Here is a 14,005-nt window from a genome sequence, read left to right as displayed (position 1 = left end):
ACACTAGCCCAGTCCCTGCTGGCTCTACCCTCTCTGGCTCCAGAGGGTTTCTGGTTTTGCAACTAACCTGCCACTGACACCACCTGTTATCCTGCACTGTCTCACCAGCCCACAGCTAGGAGCCCTAGAAACCAGGGCCACTATAAACATGGCTTGAAGGATTCCTTAAGTCAGATACCCAGGGGGGACTTGTGCTGATTTGTCTTTGCAGTGGCCATACATTTGGTGATATTTGTTTGAAAATATTTTTTGAAAAAAAAATATATTTTTTGGCTTAAAGTTTTGGAGCCACAATCCCTGAAACAGGAGCTTTTAGTACTAAGACCTGAAAAGTCCCAAACAAACCAAGTGGTCTGGTCACCCTGCAACCAGGCACCTGCCTGCAAGTCTCCCCGTGCAGCAGCTGCTACACTGGTCATGAACTGAGGAAAACCCTAGCCCTCCGCCCATCCTCAGAGGGAACCTGCATGCAGAAGGAAGCTACCCACCACGGGGAGCGCACGGGAGCACAGCGCCCACAGCTGACAGCTGGTACAACGTCTATTCTGAGTTGGTATCTGAGGTTTCCTGTGGCCCAGCACTGCACTGCTCAAACCACCCCTGGAAGGGAACCAACTGTAACAATTCCTCCGTAGTGGACTGATACTTTAACAAAATACAGTAAAATAAATCACTAAAAAAAAAAAAAAAAGAAAGAAAGAAACCAAAATGGGACGTATAAAATATAAGCCTCAATTTTTTATTATTTTCAGGAGAAATAATATTTTTCTGTAAGTTGCTTAAAAGTTTCTAAACTCTTCCTCTCAATTTCTATAACAAAGAGTTTTCTCATCAGTAGCACTTATCTAGAATATGATCCAATTTTGAAAATGTCCTGTGGGCAACAGGAAAAAATATATATATTCCCTCTTTACAGAGAATAAAATTATCTCTAGAGAGACATGATATACATATACACATATGCATATATATATATATATATATATACACACACACATAATTTTTCAATTTTCTTTTGTCTGTATACCATGATACAGTTTACTTCATTACTCATGGACTGACAGTGATGGTTTCTATCACTTTCTCTCATTTCAAGAAATTTTTGCTTTAAGGATTTTTATCTAAGTTAAAATTAAAACTTGGGGAGTGGTCACTAAATGAATAGACAGATAGTATGTATTTCCAAACTACTAGAAGAGACAAGGAGAGTTGTGTGTGGGAGGAAAGAGAGACTTAACAAATCAAAAAGGAGAAACTAAAACAAAAAAAAAGTGAAATAAATACTAAATACAAAATATGGCAAAATATACAGATAAATAGGTCAGTAATCATAACGAATATAGACTGAACTCTCCAGTTTTCCACAGACTGGATAAAAACTCAATTTGACAATATACTATTTGTAAGACACTCCACATGAAGCTAGAAAGAAAAAGTATGGAAATGAAAATACCAAACAAGAAACTTAAAAAGAATTACTAAGGGTCTTTACGTAATGATTAAAACCTACATGCAGCCAGTAACATAACCTTGAAACACAGAAAGCAAATACAAAACCACAAAGATATACTGAGATATCTACATTCATGGTCAGAGAGTTCAACAGTTAACGGATAGACCAAGAGGACAAAAATAAATTTTATGATCATAGAATTATTATATTTTACCAACATAAAATGATCTTATCATTTACTGAATTTCTATTTTTATGTTAATATTTACTTTAACATTTATGTATTTTCTTAAAATTGTTTTAATCTTTGTCAAAGTTTTAACTAGGAATAGGGAGAGAAAACTGGATTCTTGTGATTGTGTTAAAAAGGAAATCTAACAATATACCAACCATAATAATTTGCTTTTAAGAGGGGAAGCTATATCATTTTCTATTAATTTTACTTGTATGCTGTTAGTTACATCTTTTAAGTCCTTCTTTTTTTTTAATTTAAATTCTAGTTAGTTAACACGTCGTGTAATATTGTTTTCAGAAGTAGAATTTAGTGATTCATCACTTACATAGAATACCCAGTACTCATCACAACTAGTGCCCTTCTTAAGAGTCATTACTCATTTAGCTCATCCCCCCAATCTCCCCTCCAGTTCTCTGTAGTTAAGAGTCTTTTTATTTTTTGCTGTGGAAAAACTGATTTGGAGAACATAAATATTTTCAATTCTATTAGAAACCAGCCTTAAGATTTTTTTTTAAGTTTTTAAAGATATTATTAACTCTGCATTTCCCTAAGCATCAAAGTCAAGAACCTTTTTTAAAAGTTTCCACCTTTGGGACGCCTGGGTGGCTCAGCGGTTGAGCATCTGCCTTTGGCCCAGGGCATGACCCTGGAGTTCCGAGATCGAGTCCCACACCGGGCTCCCTGCATGGAACCTGCTTCTCCCTCCGCCTGTATATCTGCCTCCCTCTCTCTTTGTCTCTCACGAATAAATAAATAAAATCTTTAAAAATAAAAATAAAAATAAATAAAATTTTCCACCTTAATATGCCTTCATTCCTCTGTCCATATCTTCTTCCCAGCCTCCCCACCTCACTATTTCACAAGCTTTGATAACTTAATCTGGAAATAAAGAGCTATGTTACTGTTACATCTATTAATTATTTTATACTTTTAGTATAAAAGTATATTATTATTTTAGTTGTTATTATTATTATTATTATTATTATTATTTTAGTAATTATTTTAGTAATTCTCTTTCAAATGAAAACTTTATAGTTAACAAACTAATTTTGATGAGCTTGGCCAGGCCTTTTTAACCAAAATGTCCTCATACTTAAGCTGCTGAGTTTTGTTGTTTCACTGGAAGGCCTTGGAGTCAGTTTTCCATGCAGGGTTTGCATTTGTCAACCAATGCCTGCATACTCAGAGAAGAGTGGGATAGACTGCTGTAGCCTTCCTCTGTTCCCTTACCTTACTGCTGCCACAGCTTCTAACAAACAAAACTGGCAGTAGGAGTGCCAGATGTGTCATGTCTAACAGCTCTTTCTCTTGCAATACTGCAGTACCCTAACCTAGATGAACTTTTCTCCTGACCCACTTCTGTTCTATCCCTGAGAAAAAAAACAATCTATAGTTCACCTTTATCAAGACGCTGCCCACAAAACTGACCATCTAAACAGGCATCTCTCCTGGGTTCTTCACCTGCTGCAGGAAGCAACAATACCAGAGTGCAATATGCCCAGCATCCTATCTGTCCCTGCTAGAGGGAGTATGGCAAGCTGAAGACTCTAATACGTGCAAAAGAAAATTGTGAATGAGTGGAATATACCAGCTCTGTCCCTGTCAACAACAAAGAAGCTGCCATTTATCCAACCAATGTGTCTTGACACCAGGGACAAAAGTGTGGCTAGGCTCAGCCTTCCATCAACTTCTTAGCCAGCCCCGCCCATCTGTTTCTGAAGGCAACAAGGGCCCTAGTCATCAAGGACTGTGCTCGATACTAAGTCCCAACTCCTTCCTACCTGCCAGTCTTTTTCCATACCCCTGAGGCATTTTAACAGAGAAGTCTTGAGGAAGCCACCACAGGGGCTGCAAAATGAGACGCCACCTTAACCTCAAAGCCACACAGATCACAGTGATTACAGTACTGAAGGAAGAGGCACTACATGCAGGGATGCCCAAGCTGAAGCCCTGGGACCCACATACCTCTTCATCACCAGGCTCCATGGGCTGGCACAACCAGGGGGTGTCCGCCAGCTTCCTGAGCTGCTGGTCCATCTCTGTGAGAGCAGCCCCAAGTCGTTCTTTCTGAGGAGGATCCAACTGCTGCTCCAGGCAGGAAGGAAAGAGACACACAGCTGGTTATTAGCAGTGAGGAGTTAGGGACACAGCAAAGCCCCCACACAGGCACGCAATCTGTTCCAGGGGAAGCGATCTGTTTTTCAGAGAGTTCTTATAAAAAAATTCCTAAGGATGGGATGCCTGGGTGCCTCAGTGGCTGAGTGTCTGCCTTTGGCTCCAGTTGTGATCTCAGGGTCCCAAGATCGAGTCCCACATCAAGCTCCCTGCAGGGAACCTGCTTCTCCCTCTGCCTATGTCTCTGCCTCTTTCTCTGTATCTCTCATGAATAAATAAAATCTTGGGAAAAAAAATTCCTAAGGAAACTATGTCATACAGCACTGGATAAGGAGCCAAAGTCAGAACCTCCCCTTCTGAGCAGGATCAGGTGAGGCAATTAAAACTCTCCTTTCATAAATAATGGAATAAACCAAGCTTGTCTAAAAACTGAATTAGCAGAACTGACATCACACCTATTTCAGTTTAACCGGGGACCTCTACATCAGAGAGAGACAGGACCAGTCCACCTGCACCAGAGCGCAGGAAATGCTATGAGGTGGCAAAGGGGCAGCTGTCACATTCAGAAGAGCAGACTATTTTGAAATGAAGAACAGAGGACACGGAAACCTTTTGGAGTGGTTCTCCAGAAGTGTGATCTTCAAGTCACTCCATCTCCTTTATTTCCATGTCATTTTTTAAAATAATAAGGTTGGCCAGGCCATCCCTTGAGTTTTCCCTATTCTAGCTTCAACAATTTGGTGAAACCCCACCTGCATGCTTGCCGAGGGCTGACTCCTCAGCCAGGTTTGCAGGCCTGAGTGAGAAAGGATGACACACTGTGTGTCTGAGCGCAAGGCCCACCTGCCTGGTCACAGGCTGATAGCTCCATGCCTGCAGACTTCTAAAGCAGAATCCTGTGTGCGGCAACAAAGGTTCTGTCCTCTTGTTAGGAGTCTAACAAGCCTGAGATGACGTGCTTGAGATGTGGCCAGAGGGTTTGAGAGCCAATCATATGGCCAGATCAGATGACCTCCAAGGCCCCTTCCAGCACGGAGTCTGGAATTCTAAAGTGTGCTGCCCTCTGTACAACAATGGTCACTGCATGCGCACGAGAAGCCAGCCTCTCGTGGCTTCTGGTGGCTTACCAGGGCCATCTTCCCAGCCAGCAGCAGTTCCGTCTCACTGCGCAGAGCTTTGATGTTATTCACCATTTCCAGGACAAAGCTACAGTTCAGCCCCTGAGAGGAACCAGAATGACACCCATGTAAGAAGGCCTAAGGGCTACAGGACTCCAAAGGAGTTAAGACCCAAAAAGCACAGGCACCTCTGTAGTTCTGGGCTTGCCGTACACCCGGTCCATGGACTTGGAGCTGGCATTGACGGCGTGGGCAAGTTCCTGCTCCATGTCTTGATGGGACTGAGCTATCTCTCGGATACTAAAAGGAAAGAAACACAGCACTCATCAGACCAGGTGAAGGGGCAGTCTATAAGGTCACCTTGCTTGAACACAGGCCCAGGGTCAGCCCAGAGGGCCAATGCAGACACAGCTTAGCCAATGGCAAACAGACCAGGTCTTAACCAGGAGATGTGACATCAAAATCCAAGTTTTTCCAGCAACTTGACCAAGGAGAAACATGCCCAAAGTAAGACTCGGGCCCTGTACAACAGCAAGCTAACAGGTAGATGGTTTGCAGGCCTGCTGTGTGGAGACAGCTGATCAGTCCTGAAAGGAGACTTTGCCTCCTCACTCTATAAATGAGGATGACAGGACGCTTCTCAATGGGGACGACCCTGGATCAAAAGGCCCAGACGCCAGGACACGGCCCCAGGCAGTAGCCCCTTGCCCAAGGGACCCACATGAATATAGGGTGGTGACGGGGTCAGACACAGCAAGACCACCAGGGACAGAAGGAGCACACAGGTCAGGGAAGCTGCATGGGGACCACTTGTCCTTCCCTGGGGAAAACCAGAAGCTGGGTTTTAAATAAGACAATAGATGGCAAGCCCCGCTCTGTGGGGCCACCAGAGACTTTGAGGGGACGAGAACGAAGACAGAAGGAAGCTCAAAGCCTTTTATACAGCAAGGAACTGAGAAAAAATGTTAAGCAGTGAAGTCATCCAGCCGGGATACGGATTTGGCCGTGGGGGCGGGCGGTGGCAGAAATGGTGCCGGCCACTTGAGACAGAGGACACAGCACAGGACATGCTCTCGGGGGAGTGGACCCCGAAGGATCCATGGAACCAGAAGTGCCCACGAGAATCCTGGGAGAGCTCCCCACCCACAGACCGAGGGTCTGAGGCCTGGGGAAAGGGCAGGAGGAGAGCTGCCCAGGAAGGGCACACACAGCCCAGAACCTACAGGGCTGCGGTGCTTCTGGCGGGGGCAGAGGAGGAGGAAGCCACACAGCAGCACAGAGGCAAAGTCCAGGAGCACCAAGCCAGCGTGCAGCCTCAGGGGGTGACTGGGGAGAGGAAATATGGTTGAAAACCAGAACCAGTCAGCAGCTGAAGAGGGTCAGGGGATCTGGCAACTGAGAGGACAAAGGTCACCAGTCTGAATGACCCCTCCGGAGTGAGGCACGACGGCAGCCAGCACCTGGGGCAGGTAGAAGGGACAGTGGCAGAGCAGGACCACCGTCCTGGAAGGTCTTCCCCAGGAGCCACTTCTCAAAGGCAGAGTAAGAGAAGGAAATGCCTTTGGGTCTCAATTGTTTTGTTTTCTTTTAATAACTGTAAGATTTGTTTTTTAGTAACAAACCTGCTCTCTGGGATAAAGTATAAGAGGCAGTAGGTGGACTAGTCTGTGGAATCCAGGATAGGTTTTTAAATCTGTGGGCTGGCTCTGGAAACACCTGTGGATTTTAAGCTTCCATCCGAGCAATCTCCGAAAGCCAATTTGTGGAAATGAACCACAGGTAAGGGCCAGCAGAAACCCCAGCTGGGGGCCCTGGGATGGAGGCAGACTGGCACATAAGACGGGGGAAGAGGAACGCCACGCCTGCCCCCTGCGGCGAGCACGGAGCCCGGAGGCCATCAGGGGCCCAGGAGCTCCAGCAGGGAGGAGGCCAACGGGACAGGGAGGGCAAGGGCCCACCTGTGGATGAGGGCTCCTGCCGCCTGCCCGAACTGGTCCATCTGGGTGGCCTCTTCCTCAGACAGGATCTCCGGGTGCAAAGAGAAAGATGGGGGGCGAGGAAGCTCGCACTTCTGCTTGTCTTCCCAGGACTTCAGGGTGTTCTCAAATGCCTAGGGCACAGGACCGCACTATCACACCGTGCACCGCTCTCTCTCGAGAGGGGCAAGCACATGTCCAACAGCAAACACTGCTGCGACACTAGCTGAACAACAGCCAGAAAGGGAGAGCCAGAATTGTTTCACGCTGAGGAGGGGAAGGGTCCTGGAAATTACACCCCTGTTCACTTAATCTCTGTGTCTAACAAAAGTCAGTTCCTAGAATAAAACACTAGAAACTCCAGGCCTTCTTCGAGGAGGCACACAGGCGTGCCCCGCAGCCAAGCCCTGGGACTGGTCTGCTCTCTCCGGGGCCCCACAGGCAGCCTTTCTCACTTACCCTATCTCTGGTGAGTGTCTGCGCCCGGTTCTTGTGGATGATCCGAATGTATCCTGGAGGCTGGATCCAGGCTTCTCCGTCCACCTGCACAGGTACGCCCTCATCCCCCAGGATGGAAATCTTCACCGTGCGACACTGAGCAAACATCACAGCCATTAGCTGTACACCGCGCAGAACCAAGGAGCCTAGAGGCTGCATCTCAGCACCGTAGGGGCCTTCCTATCCTACACGCCCCTGCACACAGCAGCTGACGTATGGGGTGACACCACGCCTGCCACCAACCACCACCGCAATCAAGGCATCCCTGTCTGGGCCCAGCTTATGAAACCCAAGGGTGTCCCACCCCTGCCATCCCCAAACCCAGCACTGCATCTGTGACCACAGCGAGGAGACCTCAGGGGTCAGATACAAGCACAGGGCCCTGCACACATGCAAACACCTCCCAGAACAGGGTAAACCCTGTTAACGATGCACTGTTTCTCTTTTCAACAAAAAATCCTGCTTGAGAGATAAAGTCATAAAATTCAAACACCCCACCCTATATGGGTGCAGACCGAGGCCAGAAGGACTGGGAAGCGTTTGCCTGGGGTCCCAGTGGGCTAGGTTATCAGCCTCCCTGCTCCTTATGCATAAGAACACTGCCCTCCCCAAGCTGTCACCAGAAATAATAAGTACTAGGGGATCCCCTTCCTGCCTCCCCTCTCCAGCGGGGCTGGAGAGCAGCCAGGTGAGACCACACTTTCTCCATGGCTCACTGCTTGGCCTCATTCTCAAACTCAGGCTGCTGCTGCTGAAGCTGTTGCCATGGGCCGAGTTCAATAGGGCCTGTCTCATCTCATCCCACCTCGACAAGAGGGGGCAGGGGACAGGTGGCACCCACAAAGAAAACCAGAGCAGGGAGCTCAGACAGGATTCACGTTGGCCCCAACTGTGAAAGACTGTTAACTGTCAAATACAGTGGGTGAGGAAGGGCTCTGGGCCCGGAGGCAGGGAGGGCCGAGGGCGCTCCTAGAAGATCGCCCATTCTCTTGGGCTCTGTGTAGCAGGAATGCACTGATGGACACTGGTTCTGGGCCAGGCCCTGCCTCTCCAAACATGTATGAGCCAGACTGCCTCCCAGGGTCTTCCCACCTGCAGGACCACGGCCAGTACCTGGGCGATTCGGTGATGCTGCAGCTTAATGACACGAGAGACGGCCATCTGCATACTGCCAAACACAGCAACCACCTCCAGGATCTTATCATCAAACGACGGAGCTGCAAAAGTCTGCAAGGACCAGTGTTAAGAGCTGACCTCTGCTCCCGAACTTCCCTGCACACCCCTCTGTGCTCACTTTCTGGGCTGCTACTCTGCTTAGAGAGAGACAGGGGCACTGCCAGGGGGTGGTGTATCCTAGCTGAGAAGCAGCTGTGGGGTGGATGTGCTACTGAGGGGTTTTCTAGGAGAGGCCCTAACACCAGCTGCCAGGAATCAAATCTCTGAGCTGGACTAGTAGTGTGACCCCAAGCAAGTCACTTAATTTCTCTTGTCCTCGGTCCCCCCACCTGTGGAAGAACACTGGTACGCTCTAATGAGGACTGGGGTAATGTGGGCCTGGTGCTTAGAACGGCTCCCAGAGCCTCTCAAGGGTGTAGTTCATGTGAACTATTTTTGTTGGCTATTATGTATGAAGGAAGCCACACCCCTGGTTAAAGGCAATCAATGCCTCACACAGTTCTTAGCAGAAACTCCAAACTTCTTCCCCAGATTACACAACTGCACGTGGGCTCTAACTTGTCTGCATCCCACCCACTGCGCACTGTGCAAGAGAACTTTCTCCACACCACATCCTGTCTCACCACTAAGCCTTCTCATACGCTGTTCCAGCAATTCCCTGGAGCAGCCTCTCCAACCTGCACCCTCCCCTCACCTGACCTGCCAACCCCAAGTCTCCCTTCAGGTCTGTGTAGATGTCTCCCCGAGAGGCCTTCCCAGACTGCCCCACATTGGAGTCGGGCCTGGCTTCTACATCTATACCCCTGACCACATCTGTCCTACTCAGCTTCTCTTCTCGTGAGCAGGGGACCCTATCTGTCCTGTTCTCCACTGTACCCCCAACTGCCAGCACAAGGAAGGAGTTCTGTCCACACCTCTGCACCACCAGCAGAGCCCTAAGAGCTAGAATGCTCCACCGGGGCCTGAAGTGGTGGATACTCACACCCAGCTTGGGCCCATGCCACCCAGGACCCCAGTACGTACGTCATCTTCCTTGGTGCCCCCCCAGAAGTTGGTCCCTCCAGCATAGCTGGGAATGTTGAGGACGGCAATTCCCTGGAGACTGGGGAGTGGGATGGGTCGACCATCACACTGAGCAGTGGAAATCCCGGAAAAAGAAAAAGGGAGAGAGAGAGATGCACAGGATGGACCTGGTCCTTCTTCACTAGAAATCCTGCCTCCTGCCCACTCCTGGCCCAGACTGAGGGAGTCTCCACCCGGCCAGGAGAAGGGCTAACAGGAGGGCAGACGGGCCCCTGCCTGCCGCAGTCACAGGAGACCCCCCCCCACTCACTTCCAACAGGACCTTCTGCTCCAGGTTCTTGTAGGTTCTGTGTAGCAACTCTTTGGTCCCGAGAACTCCGTACCACATCATGTTCTTGGTCCGACTCCTGTGGGCGGAAAGCAAAGAACACATAGCATCTCAGCTCTGTTTCTACAGAGAACTACAGTCGCTGCTGAGAACTTCAGGAAGGCATCTGATCACACACCGGTCAGATGCAACAAGCACTCCCAGCACCAAGACTTCCCTCGTGACGTGTCTGTGAGCTATGCAGAAAGAAATACATCTGCTGATGGAAAATTCTGCTAAAAAATAACACTCCCCAGAAAGTAATTTCCAGACATTACAGAACCTCACAAAAAAAACTGATGATGAGCAGCTCGGGTGGCTCAGCGGTTTAGTGCCGCCTTCGGCCCAGGGCCTGATCCTGGAAACCGGGGAACAAGTCCTGCATCTGGCTCCTTGCATGGAGCCTGCTTCTCCCTCTACCTACGTCTCTACCTCTCTCTCTCTTTGTGTCTCTCATGAATAAATTAAAAAAACAAAAAATAAACAGATGTTTTTTCCAGCTGTAAAATTATGCTTATCACAGAAATTGATAAGTGCAGAAAAGCACAAAGGAATGAATAATCCTCATAATCCCCACATCTGTACGACTGGCAATAAAAAACTTCGCTGTATTCCCTCAACTTTTTCTAGGTATTTGACTTATGGGTACAACAGCCGTCTCCAGTCTCCTGCCTGACTCTGTGCACTTGGCCCTGCAGCCTGTGCCCCGAGGTGGGGCTGACCCCAGCGGGGTACCTCCCCACCATCGCTGCTCAGCCTCACCCCTCTGACTGGACCCAGCCAGTTCCCACTCCTGGGCTCTGTGTATTACATGGCACTGGTCCCTTTGCACAACACCTCTTCTCAAACATTTCCAGTTACTTCTTTAGGAAAGACTCATAGGTGGGGCGCCTGGGTGGCTCAGCAGTTGAGCATCCGCCTCTGGTTCAGGGCGTGATCCCAGGGTCTTGGGACAGAGTCCTGCATCAGACTCCCTGCAGGGAGCCTGTGTCTCTGCCTCCCTCTCTCTCTCTCTCATGAATAAATAAATAAAATATTTAAAAAAAAAAAAAAAAAGGATAGACTCATAGAATTGGAATTCCTCTTAGACCTTTTCAAAGCCCTTAATACAAACCCAGGGAGTGTCCTATCAGGGTCCCACAGCTCTAAGAATGTATTGTCTATTGTCCTCCTCACCTATTTTACTGTTAAATTGTATACATTTTAATTACTTTTTCAGTTATTCTTAAATGATTTGGACTCACCACCACGTGCTATATAACAGAGATGTCCCTGGGGGGCCTCTGAGGCCCCTTCCTCCACTCAAGAGCCCCAGAGCTCAAAGTTTCTTGAATTCTTATACTTGATTTTGTTTTCCCAGAAATTTCCAACCACACAGAACGTGGGTGATCACCAGAGCAGCTCCTCAGGTGTGTGACCCTCTCCCACCCAGCTCCCCCAGCCACCCCTCCAGGTGATAATGGCACCAAGCAAGCAGGGGCACACAGACCAGATGGAACAGCGAGCGAGTCTGCAGGCTCTCCAGCAAGGGGCCCCTCAACTCCTACGTCAATGGCTGTCTCTGTCCACACTCACGCCAGCTTCTCCCTCACTAGTTCTAGAATGTCAAAGCTGAATAGTCTCCTCCTCCAGGAGGGGTGAGGAGGGAGATGCTAACTCCTGCTTCACTTCTCATATTTCCACGGAGACAGAATCTCCACTTCAACCCAGGAGGAAACCTGCCCATTCTTCTCCATCCCCTCCCTAGGCCGGGAGGGGCGAGCAGATGTAATTTAGAGGAAGAAACTGAACGTCTCCAGGGACACCCCTCGGGCCTCTCATGTGGCTTTCTGTGGAGGGCGCCTTCTCCTGGGATTTGTGGGGAGCCAACCAGGCCGCCCAGGGCTGCCTGGTGGTGAGGAACATACAGACCCGCCACCAACGTTGCCAGGGCCTCTCAAGTCTGGCACAGTAACTTCTTAGCACACTGTACGTCGCTGGGCCCTTCACAGCATCACCACGGACTGTTGACTCTCCAGAGACTCGGACGAGGCCCTTCCAACTGACCACAGTCACTCATTTTCTCATGTGGAATTTGAGAGATGGAACCCTCCTCCAGGCTGCCCTCTTAGACTCCAACTTGCTCCCAGCCACATCTTGTAAAAGCACCTTCCTTCCGACAACAAGACATTTGGGCTTTACATATGCCTTCTGCCTTAGCACTGTGTGCCCTTTACCTTGCTGACTCCCGAAGTCCTCGCTTCCCGGAAGAAGAAGCGAGGAGGGTGCAAAGGGCAGGTGTGCACACAGGCCACCACCTACCTGCACTTCTCTGGGTGCTCATCACGCTTGTTGTTGAAGTCCAGGGAGATCTTCGCATCCAGGCCAATGCCAAAATAATTGTTCATGACGCACTTCTCTGTGTAATACTCTCTGCAAAGGGGGAGTCAGTCCAGTGAGAACAATCCTGGCTCATTTAGCAGCCTCTCAACCTCCAAGCATCTCTCACTGAGGGCAAAACTCATGGCTTGTTCTTCGGGAGCATCTTTATTGACACAGAACTCATCCCACCCGACATAACCATTTAAAATGTAGGACTTGGTGATCTTTAACATACTTGGTCACGTAACCGTCGCTACTATCCATTTTAAGACATCTCATCACCCCAAAAGCAAGCCCTTAGCCATCAGTCCCTAAACCCTCAACTCTGGCAACCACGAATCTGCTGTCTCTATGCTGTGCCTATTCTCAAGTTTCATACAAATGGAATCCAGAGTGTGAGCATCATGTTTTTGGGGCTCGTCGGGCTCAGGACCTCATCCCTCCTAATGGCTCCACGGCACTCCGCTGTAGATGTGTGAGCACCAGTACACATGCCGGAGTGAACACGGTTTCCCTCCTCCTGGGCGTGGCCCCAGATCATGCTGGGCCTCATGGACACTGGGTTTTGAGGTACCACCAGACTTTCCCAGAGCGGCTGCACCGTCTCACACTCCCCACCACGCTCTCAGGCAACATGAAACCTGACAATATCTATGGCACATATACTCACACACCTTCAACCATGGGTCTCAGAACGTGCCTCAAACACCCCCAGACCTGATCAAAGTCATCTCCAAATGTGAAAACGTCCATCCCAGCCCCTGCCTTCCCCGTGTCCACCATTGATGAGACTCATTTTACTCCAGCTTCTCAGCCCATCCCCTCCCCTCCGCAATCATCGTGGCTGCAGGGGTCACACTAGGGCTCTGTAGACCCTCCTCTCCCTCCAGGGCAGCTGGTGTAAAGGAGTCCCTGACCCTCTGCCTGGAGAAAGCAGCAAGGAGGGGACATGCCTGGCATTCCTGGTGGCGGCTCCCACACAAACTGCACAGAGAGTACTGTGTGGGTCAGAACTCTGCCACATTTAGGTTAACAGGCGTTTGAAGCCTGATTTGAGAAGCAATCACCACACGGACATGTTTTTATGACATATCTAATCCAAGTGCCTAAAAGCTTAGTGAGAGCAAAGCTCAAGTCAAAACTGTTTTCTGAGCAGAAGACCACATGCTGACCAGTATTTATAGGTCCTGGGAAAAGTGAAGGATCTGATCCAGAAAAACAGCTTGGGGACAAGGGAAGGAGAATGGAGAGACTGGGCACAGGGACCTGGGAAGTGGGAGGCGGCCAGGCCCCGGAGGTCCCGGCAGCATGACCATGAGTCTGGGGCCCCCCTGGCCATGGCCCTGGCGCGCCACCCTGCATGGACAGAGGACAGCAGCTTGTCTCCCCAGATGAGTCTCACCCCATGTGGACAAGAGGAAAAGACGATGCCTCCGCTGCCAGGTGTGGGACCTCACTGGTCTTAGGTGAAGGGAACAAAAGAAGTATCTAGCTCAGGAGGCCCTATTGAGTGCTGCTCATGGAAGGCTGCAGCCCCTACTGAGGAAAACAGTGTCAGGAGGGTCAGGACCCAAGCCCCAGAAGGGCCAGGGCAGCGGGTGAAAGGCAGGCAGACAGCAGTGTCAGGTCCGGGACAAGGACGCTGACGTGTCTATGCAGGCTAGCATCTGGCAGCAGATGTCT

General features: G+C 49.4%; 1 protein-coding gene across 5 annotated transcripts in view; it reads right to left on the bottom strand.

Moving 5' to 3' along the window:
• The window catches only part of DGKD (diacylglycerol kinase delta), a 110,518-nt gene that overhangs the window by 7,425 nt on the left and 89,088 nt on the right, over nt 1-14,005 (bottom strand). For all 5 annotated transcript variants that reach the window (XM_038574228.1, XM_038574229.1, XM_038574230.1 and 2 more), the window contains 9 exons: nt 12,263-12,373; nt 9,905-10,001; nt 9,595-9,702; nt 8,509-8,622; nt 7,357-7,491; nt 6,880-7,031; nt 5,110-5,221; nt 4,931-5,023; nt 3,654-3,773 (listed from right to left, as the gene is read on the bottom strand). In XM_038574228.1, coding sequence (XP_038430156.1) covers nt 3,654-3,773; nt 4,931-5,023; nt 5,110-5,221; nt 6,880-7,031; nt 7,357-7,491; nt 8,509-8,622; nt 9,595-9,702; nt 9,905-10,001; nt 12,263-12,373 — 1,042 coding nt within the window. The remainder of the gene's footprint in view (nt 1-3,653; nt 3,774-4,930; nt 5,024-5,109; nt 5,222-6,879; nt 7,032-7,356; nt 7,492-8,508; nt 8,623-9,594; nt 9,703-9,904; nt 10,002-12,262; nt 12,374-14,005) is intronic.

Source organism: Canis lupus, chromosome 25 (genome assembly GCF_011100685.1).
Source record: "Canis lupus familiaris isolate Mischka breed German Shepherd chromosome 25, alternate assembly UU_Cfam_GSD_1.0, whole genome shotgun sequence".
Taxonomy (NCBI): domain Eukaryota; kingdom Metazoa; phylum Chordata; class Mammalia; order Carnivora; family Canidae; genus Canis; species Canis lupus.
Note: the sequence above shows the minus strand (reverse complement) of the source record. Positions and strands in the feature narration are given on the sequence as shown.